The sequence below is a fragment of the Elephas maximus genome, chromosome 1, assembly GCF_024166365.1.
Source record: "Elephas maximus indicus isolate mEleMax1 chromosome 1, mEleMax1 primary haplotype, whole genome shotgun sequence".
Classification (NCBI taxonomy): domain Eukaryota; kingdom Metazoa; phylum Chordata; class Mammalia; order Proboscidea; family Elephantidae; genus Elephas; species Elephas maximus.
In genome coordinates, this window is record NC_064819.1 from 165,315,425 (window position 1) to 165,329,813 (window position 14,389).

The window sequence follows — 14,389 nt, forward strand, 5'->3', positions numbered from 1 at the left end:
TGAGTAGGATTTGAGAGGCTCAACAGGCAGGTGTGCTCAGGGCAGAGTGCAGAGACTTTGACTAGAGTGGAGAACTGACATGGAAAGGGCAGAAAGGGCAGGGGCAAAGCAAGCAGAATTGTAGCTCAGGTCAAATTATGGAGCTTGGACTTCATACTGTAAACAACAAAAAGCATTTAAGCCAGGGGGCGGGGGGTGGGGGGGGCGGCACGATAAAAATATTTCAAAAAGCTCACTCCAGCAGGAATGACCAGAGGCCAAAAGCACAGTAAGGAGGCTGATGGAGCAGTCTAAATGTGCTGTTTTGCTCTAGTAAGTCTGGAACCAGACAAAGGTAGTGAGAATGAGGTAGAAGAAGGACATGAAGAAACAACAGAAAACATCAGGAACAAACATGACCTTCACAAGGCCTTCTGTGATCAGAAGATGAAAAACAAAACCAACCAACCAAGCAAACAACAAAGAGACTTCTTTTTCTATAGTGGAAATCTATTCCTCATGGAGCATAACACACTGCTAAAGCTGTAGTCCTAGGAGTCCCTAGGTGGAGCAGAGGTTAAGTGCTTGACCACTAGCCAAAAAGTTGGAGTTCAAACCCACTAAGAGGTGCCTCGGAAAAAAAGGACTGGTGATCTGCTTCCAGAAGGTCACAGCCTTGAAAACTCTATGGAGCGGTTTTACTCTGCCAGCATGGGATCACCATGAGTCAGAGCCAACTCAACAGCTAAACAACAAAGGTGCAGTCCAATGTGTGTATCTGTGTGTGTGTGTGTGTCTGTGTGTGTGCATGCATGTATACTTGAGTCACCTCTGACTCAGGAAGACCCCATTTGTAACAAAATGAAATGTTACCCAGTCCTGCACCATCTTCATGATCATTGCTATGTTTGAATCCATTGTTGTAGCCATTGTGTCAATTCATCTCATTGAGGGATTTCCTCACCTTCACTCGACCTCCACTTTACCAAGCATAATGTCTCTCTCTCTCTCTCTCTATATATATATATATGCGTGTGTGTGTGTGTATTGCCATCAAGTTGATTCCAACTCATAGCAACACTATAGGACAAAGTAGAACTGCCCTATAGGGTTTCCAAGGAGCAGCTGGTGGATTCAAACTGCCAACCTTTTGGTTAGCAGCCATAGCTCTTAACCACTACGCACCAGGGTTTCCTTGTGTGTGTGTGTGTGTGTGTGTGTGTATTTAAAGAAGAATGAGAAGACTGATCTAGAAGGAGTCTACTGATAATGGGAACTGAGCCCTGGAACTAGAATTGAGCCTATAAACAAAGATGGATGACTGAAATGGAAGATACAGCCAAATGGTAATTCTTACACGGCCATATTTATCAGTGTGACTGATAAATGTTCACACAGTTATTTTGTAATCAAAACACAGAGAGAGAGAAAACAAATGTCAGCTGTCACATCCCTCCTCTGTTACACTGGAGATGACAGCGGGACATGAAGACTAGAAAGCTTACTTGAGAACTAGATGTGGATAGTTCTCTGTCCCTACCTACAGTGTGAGCCAGAGAGAGTTTGGTTAAAGTTTTACCCTTAAAAGAACCTGTAGATTCTATCCTATTAATTCTTCCTCAGTATTTAGATGTTTGATTTATACTGCAATATTTTGCATTCGTGAAACCATTCCCATATTTTCTGCCTATTTACACAGATTATAAATTTCTTATTAACCAAGAGGTTTCCCCTCTTGGGGTTTTTATACCTCTTCAGGTAACTGGGAGCCCTGGTGGCACAGTGGCTGCTAACCAAAATGTTGGCAGTTTGAATCTACCAGCTGCTCCTTGGAAACCATGTGGGCAGCTTTACTCTGTCCTACAGGGTCACTATGAGTCAGAATTGACTTGATGGCAATGGGTTCAGGTAACTAACAAAGTAGTTCCACAATTTTTAATGTATTCATTCATTTCATTAACATTTTGTGAATAAATAAACATACGGAAGACACCATACTAGATGCTAGAGGGGGGTATGGAAATTAAAAAGACACCCTGGATCCCAGGGTTCAGGTAAGAGTCAGTGAGAGAGAATGCAGGGGAGTCATTTAGTGCCCGATAATAGGTAACCTGGGGTGACCACGAGGGCTGTGGCATGTCTCCAAGCAGTGGCATGATCCGTGGTCTTTTAAGGTCAATCTGGGAGGCAGGGCAGACTAAAGAAGGAAATTCCCCAAAGTGGGAGAAAATTAGAATGCTATTGCAATCCTCCAGAGTGAAGGAATTCCTAGGACATAGCCAGTGAAGGAAGAAAGGAAAATGGGTGAGAAGACAGAAAAGCACAGCTGGGAATCTAGAGAGCATGTCTCTGGACTCTGAGAAACATTCAAGCCAGGCAGGGGTTAATTAACTGTCATTCAGCAGGCCCACAGCAAACTTCACCAACAGGGATAAATTCAAACTCACTGAAGATGCCCTATAGCATGCTAGGTCCCTAAGCCTAGAGATCACTGATGCTCTCAATGACACGCTTACTCTCACCTCTGGGCCATTGCTGGAAGAGTAGATCAGCCCCCAGCACACACCACCACCACAGCCCAATACCCCAGCTACTGCCCCTGCCACTACCACTTGCTGTCATCATATTATATATTACACTGTGTTTAAATTATACTCTTATATTTGTATCTGCCCTACTAAAACTATAAGCCCTCTGGGGCAAGGACTATATATCCTCAGCACTTAACATAAAAAAAAAATCATCATAGTTGGTAAACTGGAGGGTTTGCAAAGACAAGGGAAGGAGGTTCTCGATGAGATGGACTGACACAGTGGCCAAAACAATGAACTCAAACATAGCAACTATCATGAAGATGGCACAGGACTGGGCAACGTTTCATTCTGTTATACAGTCACTATGAGTAGAAGCTGACTGGGCAATAACTAACAACAACAATCATTCCCCTGCTACCTTCTCAATCAACCCCATCCCCTTCATGGTCTCATTCATCCATTCATTCATGCGCTCATTCAATCTCTGTGAAGGACTTCTGGGTGTCCAGGGTCATATGGTTACCAAGGGCAATCTCCTAACCTCTCAGACCTTAGGGTTCCCATTTACTGCCCCTAAATTTTCTTCCTTTCACCTTCCACTTTTGCTGTCTCATTCTACCTTCCTCATTCATACTACTTTTTCTCATTTTTTTTTGTTCTCATTGGCGTTTTCTTATTCAATAACCTCCTGCTGCCATACTTATAAATAATGTCACTCAATGCAGCCATCTGTTTAGCTAGTCTTTTCTGAGATTTGCCATTACATTTTCACCATTGGGAATGTATTTAAAGTGGCATACACTGTAAACTGTAATGTTATAAGATAGTAAACATCAGTGAGAACAGCATGATTAAGATATCTGATCGCTTAAGTATTTAAGAAGAAAGTATACAGGCCTATATCTAATCACATGTGTACCTTGCTTATCTACCACAAACAGCTATCTTAACTTTACCAAAATCTTACACTGTCATGCTCCAAAGCAAGGTGAAGGTCAAGTAAATTCTCTTAGGTAAATTATTGGAAATAATCATATTTGCCTATCCCCATCATTAGTCCCTTTCCATCTCTTCACCCATTCTATCCATTATATCTCCTGACACTTCACCTTTCTCTGTCCACTCCCTTAATCAGACAATTCTTTTATTCTGCAAGTTTATGTGTCCTTTATAGTAGACTTCACTAACCTATTTTAAAAAAGGGACCCCCTAGTTCCTCCTGAAATCTATGTGCTAGGCGAAAATGTAGAAGCAGAGTAGTGACAGGTAAACTTGAGGGATTAAGGAAACTCATTGATGGGGAAGTGTGTGACCAGGGAGTGATCATGTAGAATGATCATGAAGAAAACCTGTTAGTGGTGGGGACAGGGTGATGGGTGGCTCCTGGCTACTGGAGTCTGCTCCTCCTCTCAACCAAGTACCAAGGGAATGAAGCGGCAGAGGCTGTGGCTGACCAGATCTTATGCTTCTTCTCTAAAATGTTGGTTTTATCTCCCCAACTAGGCCGAGGCCTACCTTTCACATTTAGTGCACACAATAGGTATCTAACCAAACACACGTTAGTAAAAACCAAAGTACTAACCTGTAACACAGAGATCTCACCTTATCAAGCAAAATGTTTTCTAAAAATACATACTCAGAGGCTCATTTATGAAGACAATTTAAGAAGACCATAAAGGTTCATTCTAATAATCTCTGGGTGTTTCTATAGGAGAGGGAGACTAATCCTGAGTTAATACATGGCCAGGAAATATAAATAAGCCTGTGTGGTGTAAGAATTTCTGGGAAGACACCCTCACTTTTTGCAAGATGCATTGTTTTTGATGTTGTTAAAGGTCAAGGATTATATGTTTTTACGTTAAGTGTGATCCACGAAATGAAGGGATGCCTGGTGGTGATAAAAGTACCATGCATAAGGGACAACTATGCTTGAGGATTTAGTGGCTCTTCTTTTCTCCCTAACTAAAATGCCAGGCTCTCAGTGTAGTAGCTGCTGGTGTATTTTTAAGGGCAGAAAGAACCTTTGCAGAAGGAGAGTTTTTACCTTTACCAAAAGGAAGCCAGGTTGCTGGCAATGAAAATTAAGAGGGTTCTGTGGGATTATTTAAAGTAACAGATGTGGGATAAAACCTGCAAGTGTTACAGTGTATTCACAGCAAGTGATTAAATACTTTCAGGTTTCAGAAGCATACACTATCTTACGCATGGACTGTTATTTCGGAAGTATATAGTATATTGGTTATTGCTGACTAGGGAAAAAACAAGAGGATAGAATGATACAATAAAACAGGATGGCACAAACTATCTGTAATAAACGTAACAACCATAAACGTGCCAACAAGAGATGTCTAAAAGGAAACTCTGGAATCAGGAGGCAATTTATTCGTGATTGACATTACTGAGGCATGGCAAGATAACTTCCAACTGGTATTAAGGCAGCCATGACTAGTTCCATAAAAACAGGTGAGAAACACTGGAGCAATCTCTAGTAGATAAGATCTGAAAAGTAATTCTATAAATTTAATATTTCTAATTCAACAGAACTATGAAAAACACTGCTATTTTCATGAATATAAATCCAATAGGAAAATACAACTGTTAGAAGGTAAGACTGCCGCTGCACAGCAGCACAGTAGATATGTGCAGAATCTCTGAAAATTAACTACCATATTTCTTACAACAATATTTCCAAAACCCTTCAAAACAAGAGAATTCTACTTTGACCTTTCTTGTCCCGAGTAATACATAGAGGTGCAAAGGTGATTGAGTCATTCATTAAGTGACCATAATATAATCAAGTCTAAAATCATTCCCAAGGACATCTCATACCAGAAAGGGACCTGAAGGTCCACCTACTACTGCAGACAAACTGGGTGGTGGCATCAAATTACAATGTGTGCATGGCTTGCATGTTCAAATAAGGATGTCTACTTAATTCCCAAAAGCAGTGTTTCTGTTTTCCATTCATCAGACATCTGTTAGAAATTTCTAGATATGCCTAACAGTCATAACAAAGAGTCTAATAAATAATATTGATACAATCATCAAATCACTATTTACATAACTAACAAGAGGCATAAGACATTACTGTATGAGCTCAATTTTGCTCAGAAAACTGCTTCTTGAAAGATCCGATGATAATTTACATACCAAAAATATGTGGCTGTGGAAATAGCAAAAAAAAAAAAAAAAAAAGAAAAGTTCTCCTTACAGAAGTACTTAACTGTACTTAAAAAGCATTTAAATATAATTAAAAGTTTGATCAGTTAGTCACTAAAAAGGCACTTATTAAGCACCTATGTAATGCATAAAAGGGAATTCAGTACAAGCGTATAATTAACTACGGAAAGAAAGCATTAAAAACATAATTAAAAAAAAAAAACATGTATCCATAATGATAAGGGGTACAAGCAGCCAATGATTTAGGAAAAAAAAAAAAAAAAGGTATCTATTCTTTCTCTGCAGTGTCCTTTAAGTAAAGAACTTTAGTTTAGACCTTCATAAGCTCACACCCAAAACTCACTGCTGTGGGGTCGATTTTGACTCATAGAGACCATACAGGGCAGAGTAGAACCTCCCCATAGGTTTCCAAGGCCATAAATCTTTACAGAAGCAGACTGTCACATCTTTTCTCTAAAAACTCACAAGAGGACAGTTAAAATTAGTCTCCTAAATAGTTTTGCTCTCATTACCTGTTCAAAAACCTTTACCAGTTCTTCACAAAACAAACCTAAACTCCTTGAACAATCTGTTTCCAAATATTTCACCTCTAGTTCTCATCTAGAGAAACCAGTCCTCCTCCCCCCACTCACCACCAGACCCAACCACATTAACAATGTGTTCCTGTCTTTCCTCATAATTTTGATCTTCCTGAAACACCCTTTCCTTTCCGTTCTTCCCGCATACTTGAACCCTACCTTTAAGCCAGGTCACCCACAATACCTTCTCTAGCCAACCAGGGCAAAATGCTTGCCACTGATACTACCTGTAAAGCCCTTAGTATATATCACCTCCTATACACTAATTCCTGGAGTCCTGGTGAGGTAGTGGTTAAGAGCTTGGCTGCTAACCAAAAAAAGGCCAGCAGTTCAAATCCACCAGCCGCTTCTTGGAAATCCTAGTTTTGGGGGAGTAGATCTCCAGGCCTTTCTTCCTTGTATCTCTTAGTGTGAAAACTCTGCCAAAACCTGTCCACCATGGGTGACCCTGCTGGTGTTTGATACACTACGGCATAACTTCCAGCATCATAGCAACACACAAGCCACCACAGTATGACAAACTGACAAACGAGTGGTAAAATTAGTGTATAACCAAAACCAAACCCGTTGCCATCAATTTGATTCCGACTCGTGGTAACCCTAGAGGACAGAGTAGAACTGCCCCACAGGATTTCCAAATAAGACTTTTGAGATGTTAAATTTTTTTTTTCTACAAAATTCCTGAGGCTTTAGCATTCAAAATGATGGTCCTAAGTTGTTTTCTTCCAGTGGACACAGTGATGGGATTGTCCTGGATGTCATGCTTTTCCTTTGTGCCCCCAAAACACCCTGTGTTTATCCCACGAAAATTCACTTCAAATGCCCATTCATGTGTTTGTCTATACCAGTGGCTCCCCAAAAAAAAACAAAGAGAAGGTGTTCTTATCTCTATGTATTAGTGGGCCAGATAATACAAACTCAGTCAATGAATGGCCTAAGACCATGACTAAAGTATATACATTAAAGGATAACCTTTTTTAGGCACATAAATGTTAAGAAAACTTAATTCATGACTGTGTGATTTCAAATGAGACATACAGCCAAAATTCTAAAAACTGCATTATGTAAGTATTAACCTCAAAAATAAAGACACAAATTTCAAGAGAAGTCCTATATTGACATACATGTGTGCATGTGCATGGTTTTACACTTCATAGAACATTTCTAGAGGAAAGCACAATTTTCAAGATGGAGAACAGATAGATAGAAGAGTATTTTCTATTTCCCACCTTTCCATATTGCTTTTTTTTTAAAACTATGTAACATGTGTGACTTTAAAATTAAACACACACACACATACACAAAGAGTAGTCTAATGGTGGTTACCATTTTTTGAAACGAGTATTTAGTCTACTGTTAGAGTGAGGTAATAGAAAGTTTAGACATTATGACTTGAGCATGGAAGAATCATGAATCAGACAAGGACGTTCTGGAGGCCCAATGGGAAGATTTGGTTTTTGTTCTCAACATTGTGGCTTAATTTCCATATAACAATGGACAAATCCCTTCTTAAGTTGGTATTTCCTAATTTAAATTATTCCTTCATCTATGTGCCAAACACTTCTGTATGTTTAAGGATAGAATTACCCAAAGGCATAATCCATCCTTTCAGGCAATAAAAAGAGACAGTAAACACTCTTTGCCCAAGGTGTAAGGTAATAATTTAAAAAGAAAAAAAGAAGCTTCTCATCAGATGTTCAAGAAAAAGAGGCAACTCCTCCACAATGATTTAGATTAAAATACACTTTATAAGTAAAGTGCTCAATCCTCATAATCTAAGGTGTACCTTAAAAAAGGTCTAGGCATCACACGTCTGCTCTCCTCTCTTTTGTCAGAGTAACGAGACCTGGTCTTCTGTGGAAAATTTCAAATCATATGACATAAGTCTCTTGGGGGCAGGAACCTGGTCTTTTCATCTGTGCATATCAAGCCCCTCAAATAATCTAGCAAAGAGCTTCTTAGCAACCAGTTAATCAATTAATGGCATTGCCTCAAGCAGTGTACACTTGTAGATATTGACATAATATATATAACATAGCTCTGGTAAGTAAGGAAATCGTTTCTGTACCCACCTGCTTGCCATTTTTACTATTATAAATATATTTGAAATGTAAATGGTAAAGACCACCGTGATGAAATGACTCAGAACCCAGTTTGTTTTTTTTCTGAGCACAGGGATCATCTCCTGGAGTTACTCTAGTGAACTGCAGGGACTTTGGCATGGTGCTCTTAAAAGAAAAGGATGGAGGTGAGGGGCCCACAGGATAGTGGGAGTGAAGAATTCTCAATTTTGTCAAGTGTCCTTCAGGCCAGGAGACAGTTGTGCACACACATCCACAGTCTAGTTTCTATATATCAAACTAGATTAAAAAATAATATTTTTTCCCTTCTAAGAATCAGGATTCCTATCTGTATCTTTCAATGTTTCTGGAATACCTCCTGAAAACCTTTTCCTACAATTGCTGCCATTCTCTGGGTCTCACCATCTCACCACCTTGCAAAGACGAGAAGAGAGTTGCTTTTCCTACCATTCCTGCCACCTGGAAGATCCTCTCTATTTCATTTCTCCTCATCAACAGTCCATCTGTGCTCAAATCTCATGGTGAAATCCATCCTTGAAATGCATCTCTGCTTCCACCTCTTACTCTCTTTCTTCTTCAGCTGCTGTTTTAAGATTCAACTTTTCTACATCAAACTCTTGTTTTCCATATTTTGTTATGCTGGCTGCATCCTTTTGGTTAATCATTATGGGGAAAAAAATTGGAATCAATCCCTTTGAAATAACAAGGATATAATGGTTCTGACTGCAACTGAGGCTTTCATGGCCTTTATATAAATGCAGTAAAGCACAAAATTGCTTCAAATTTTTCTGAGCTAACAAACAACATAAAAATGTCTATTACTGGCACAGTTAGTTTAAACGATAAGGAGGAGGAAGAACATAGTTTGGAAAACTCGACAGATTTACAGAAGCTTGAAATTTATCAGAACCAGATAGTGAATTACAAACAGTTTAAATACTTCCTCGGCTGTGAGACCAAACCAGGCCACAAAAAGAGAAAGCTGCAAAAAACAGCATTCACCTACCTGAGGGTACGGGGAAGTCCTGGATTTTGACTTTGAGCTGGAGAGCCGGGACTTGGTCCCCTTCCTGTTGTCAGTCATGGTGGGGGTAGAGCTGCTGGCGTAGGAGAAGGCTGGTTTGGAGGCTGAGATCTGATCCAGGGAGAGCTGCAGCCCTTTGTATTCTGTGTCTCTGCAAGATGGGAGGACAAAATCCTTAATCAGTCACCAAAGAAAATGGATGCATGTGTTCTCTCATTAGAAATGACAGTTATCTGTATTGGAAAAGGAAGCAAGCAGAAGCTATCCATATAGCCGGTTTCCTCAAACAGTCTGATTATTCTAGAAAAGCTTACCGTATGAATATAGCTGCCGCATGTATCACAGCCAAATTACATGATATGCTCAGGAAAACATCTTGATTAAAAATGAATTTTTCATTAATTTTATACATTAAGTAGAAAATTAAATCCATAATTCAACGTCTCTGAGATTTTATGTTCTCGTTGATAAGCTATGGGTTATAAAACCTAGTCTAAAGTTTCCCTGAAGTGCAGTGAACTCAACAGGAATGCTATCTGACTATCGATAGGAAAAATGTCTTCTATTAACTGTTCCAAGATCAATCATTTTGGTAAATATTCCAAATATTATTATATCTAGTTAACTGGTATAACCACGCTTGTAGGTAGTTAGAGTCTCTCAGTGGTACAAACAATTAACCTACTCTGCTGCTAACCAAAAAGTTAAAGGTTTGAGCCCACCCAGAGGTGCCTCAGAAGAAAGGCCTGGAGATCTACTTCCGAAAACCCTATTAAAAACCCTATGGCGCACAGTTCTACTCTGACACACAGTGAGTCACCATGAATTGGAGTCAACTAAAGGTAACTGGTTTGGTTCAACAAGCTAACTAATTCAGTTACTTTAGGGTACATTTTGCCACCAGTTCTTTCTATTCCTAAATTCATCCAATAAGTATTTATTGAGCTCCTAATATCAGACTTTGTGAATTATGGAAATATAAGGATAAATGAGACAGCTATTGTCCTTGCCCTTGTGAAGACTACAGTCTATTTGGAAGAAGAGATAATAAGCAAACAAGCATAATAACTGCAGACTGTGACATGAAGGGGATAAAGATTTTGTCTTAGACAGTGCATTACAAAGGTATTGCTTGAGATATTGAGAGGATGAAGACGGCAGCCTGGGTCCTGCGAACAGGACATGTTACTCTGCTACCAGGTAACAGTGGATCTTGTCTAACTGCTCAGTTTTCATCAGAGGATATCAACCCCTCCCACTGACAGGCGAAATAAAATGTTTCAGAGAATCTTCTTTATGAGGACTCATGGGAGAATTTTCTCTCATGTTCCAGAACTAACTGGGCTGCTCCTGGGTAATCGATTTCTTTTTACCTCATGGACAGTGTGAGTCATACAAGTCATCATGTTTCCCTCTTTGCACTGGAAGTCAAAAAGCCCCAAGCCCTGGGTCCAATTTGTAACCACATCCAGCAAGTGTACAAATCTTCATGGCAGACGTTTTCTGCCACCCACGCCACAGGCTTCCTTTATTTTCTTATCTTATTTTCCCTTTTCTCTAATGGGTTTACTTTTTTAAAATTTTACGTGTATTTTTAATACTCTTTGTTTTAAGGCAGTTAAATAAAATTTAATAAATTAATAAAATTATATGTGTAAAAGAGGCTGACACATTTCAATGATCACCAAATATTCATTTATCTTCTTTTCCTTTTCCCTGTTGGTCCTTCGATAATGAGATCAGGCAAAGGCAAAAGTCTAATTCAGACAAAGAGTCTCTCAAATGACTAGGAATACAAAATGGCTAAGAGCTCCAATAATATCACGGCTACAAACTAAGTAGTGGTGGTATATGTCAGCAAATCACAAAGGCTTCGTATCAAATAATCCATCCATCAGTGCAAGTATTAAAAAAACAATCTCCTATGTGAGCAACAAAAATTTAGAAGGTGGCCATGCAGTTTGTTCTTTAGGCTTCTGAAGTCTGATTACATCATGAATCTGCTTTACTGCTCTCGTCAACTCCTTCTAAGAACAACAAACGACACAGACTCCGAGCACTCCTCTGTCAGAAATTCAGTGCCTCCAAAATGTGGCTCCGACCTATTTTTCTGACAATATCTCAAAATTTTCCCTCATCAACCCCTCACTTCATCCAAAATAATTCTCTCCAAACTGACCCTACACTTTTGTGATTCTCTCCCTCCCCAACACACACCTATGAAACTCCTTTTACAAAGAACCATCTTAAATCATACTCCCTCTATGAAGCTTTTCCCGACTGCTAAGACCGTTTATTCATTCATTCAATAAATAGTTACTGAGCATCTTCTCTGTGCCAGAGCTGGGGAGACATCAATGAACAGAAGGACAAAGTTCCTGCCTTTATGAAGAAGGCGCCAGGGCCAGTTCCTGTGGGAAGAGGGAGGGGATCAGAAATTATCATTTTCCTTTCCTAATCTGTACTTTTCAAACGATTCTGTCTTGTCCTTCCAAGGGGATTCTAAGTTCCTGGTGGACAAAAGCCAAGTGATATTTTTTCTGTATCCCGATGGCCATTTGCCAGTATTTCAAAAACATGGAAGAGGAGGAAGATGACAAGGATGCAACTATGAAAGAATCTTTCCCTACCATGGCTACTAATAACTGCAATCCAATAGCCTTTCTCTGCAGGAAAACAGCCTGGAAAGCTGTGAGTCCCCCAAACACCTGCCCTTAGATCACACGCTCTGACCGTAGGTGGAGCAGCCCCTTGGGCACCTCCTGTATCAAATGCACTTCTGTCCACTGGACAGCAGAGCATCCATTCAGTCTCTGCCTCCCAGGACCTAGAAAATCATGCAGACCTTAATGCCCAGCCCAGTGTCATCGAGTCGATTCTGACTCATAGCGACCCTATAGGACAGAGTAGAACGGCCCCATAGAGTTTCCAAGGAGCGCCTGGAGGATTCCAACTGCTGACCCTCTGGTCAGCAGCCGTAGCACTTAACCACTACGCTGGCAGGGTTTCCAGATATGTGGCCAAATAACTTTGCAAAACCATTCTTACTGTGACATTCCAGCACAGGGATTTCAGGGCTATAAGGACAGAGTGAACAAGGATTCACTTTTCTCTTGAGCATTTTCAGACCCCCCCCAAAAAAAATTTTTTTTTAAGGTATACATCTCAATGACTGAAAAAGACTGCAAAATGTCTACATAATTTCCAGTGACAGAAATACTCGAAATTAGTCAGAAATAAAATTTTCAAACCAATGATTTAGTTTTACAAATTTGCGTGAAAACTCTAATAAATATAAAAAGTTATAAAAATACACTTGATGAGTTAATTTTAAAAACAATTGCTGTTTCAGTGTGCACCAAAAATACAGAAAGAATCCACCAAAATTCAGCAGTAGACCATGAAGCTGGGTAGATCAGGTTTTTAGCCAACCTCTGCCTCTAACTGTGCAGCAACCCATTTAAGCCTCAGTTTCTTCTTTTTAACTTCTAGGGTCATTGTGAGGTTGAAACAAAATAGTATATGAAATCTCATAGCACAGTACCTACAATAGAGTAAATGCTGAATAAATAGTAATGATTATTTCTTGACTCCACACTCAGTGGTGCTTTCTGACACCTGATTTTCCCAGAACAATAGTTCCACTTTGACAGTGATTGTGATACACTTCATTTTAAATACCTCTTTCTGTTGCTTTGTATTTCTGCCCTTTCTACTCCATATGCATTGTAATTTGCTCTGTTACATTTCAGCCTCTAAACCCTATTGCAATATGGCCAAATATTTATTAAGGTAAGTTCCATATTGCCAAGTCAGCAAACAGACGGTACAGCAACACGGACATCTCCCTCTGAGAAGAGTTTGGTCTTCGTGTTTCTCTGTTCAAAACTCCAACAGCTCAAAAGATGCGTTAAGATGAAAAGCACAGTACAAAAAGACCCACTTAAAGACATCTCAAGTATGGTTGATGTGCTGCCAAGAGCAGTTCTGAATGGTGGATTCCCTAAGAACAAAGCATTTGTTTTACTTATAGAATTCTATTAAGTTGAACATTCCATTTGTCTGGCTTAAAGGGTTAGATGCCGACAGGAATCGCACTACAAGTGTTCCATTTCCCTCCTCCAAACTCAGACACAAAGAAGAGTCTGGCCCTGCCTCTCCCTTCCCCTCAATGAGGCACATTTTGCTAGCACACGTGGCCTCAAAGTTACGTGCATGCTGAGTAAAACCATTTAGTGCTTCTGTTTAGTAGCACAGGACAAAATAAAATACTCGGCTGCATAGAACATGGGCTCTAAAATGAGTATGGTGGAGCTTGACTAGCTGATTTTAATAAATGAAGGACATGACACTGCTCTACTTCTAAAGCTTTCTTTAAAAGCGCCCAGTAGACCCTGTTTGGGGCTCTGTAAGTAACCCTCTCCAGGGCAGCTCATGCTGTTCTGCCAGATATGCGCAGCATATGGAAAGGGGAACTGTGGTATACGATACTTGGCCTATTTTTCAAAACAGCTATTGATTCAAAATGGCAATTTGCGTTTTTTGCTTCCTTTAATGACTTGTGCCAGAGCTGCACACATCCTCAGGTACCTCAGCTCTGAAAGCGATGTGAAATGGTTAATTCGCAATCACTGGAGCTTGCGGCTTGTCAATCTCACCCATATTTGCACAGACCAAAGTAATCCTCTTATTTCATTATGGACAGTCAGAAATCATTCAGTTTGCAGAATTAACCATCTGAGTCTACTCTAAACTTTATAATAGTCATGTACATATTTGGAATTACTCAAATTCCAATAGAAAAAAAGGGGGGGACATTTTTGTACCACTGGCCTTCCTCAGTTTTCCCTTAAGCAATATGCCATGACCACTCATAAAGAAAATGCCAACTCATTAATATGGGAAGCTCAGTGTGATTCCAGTGCAAAGCAAATATATAAATGGTGTCTTTGGCACTAAAAGGTTGCCATCAGCTTCAAAGAAATGCATTACATCGTTTCAACTGATAGACTG

General features: G+C 39.8%; 1 protein-coding gene across 1 annotated transcript in view; it reads right to left on the bottom strand.

The window, feature by feature from the left end:
• Positions 1–14,389, bottom strand: part of SIM1 (SIM bHLH transcription factor 1) — a 74,136-nt gene that overhangs the window by 25,968 nt on the left and 33,779 nt on the right. The window contains exon 9 of the mRNA XM_049898013.1: positions 9,359–9,527. Within this exon, the coding sequence (XP_049753970.1) occupies positions 9,359–9,527 (169 nt within the window). The remainder of the gene's footprint in view (positions 1–9,358; positions 9,528–14,389) is intronic.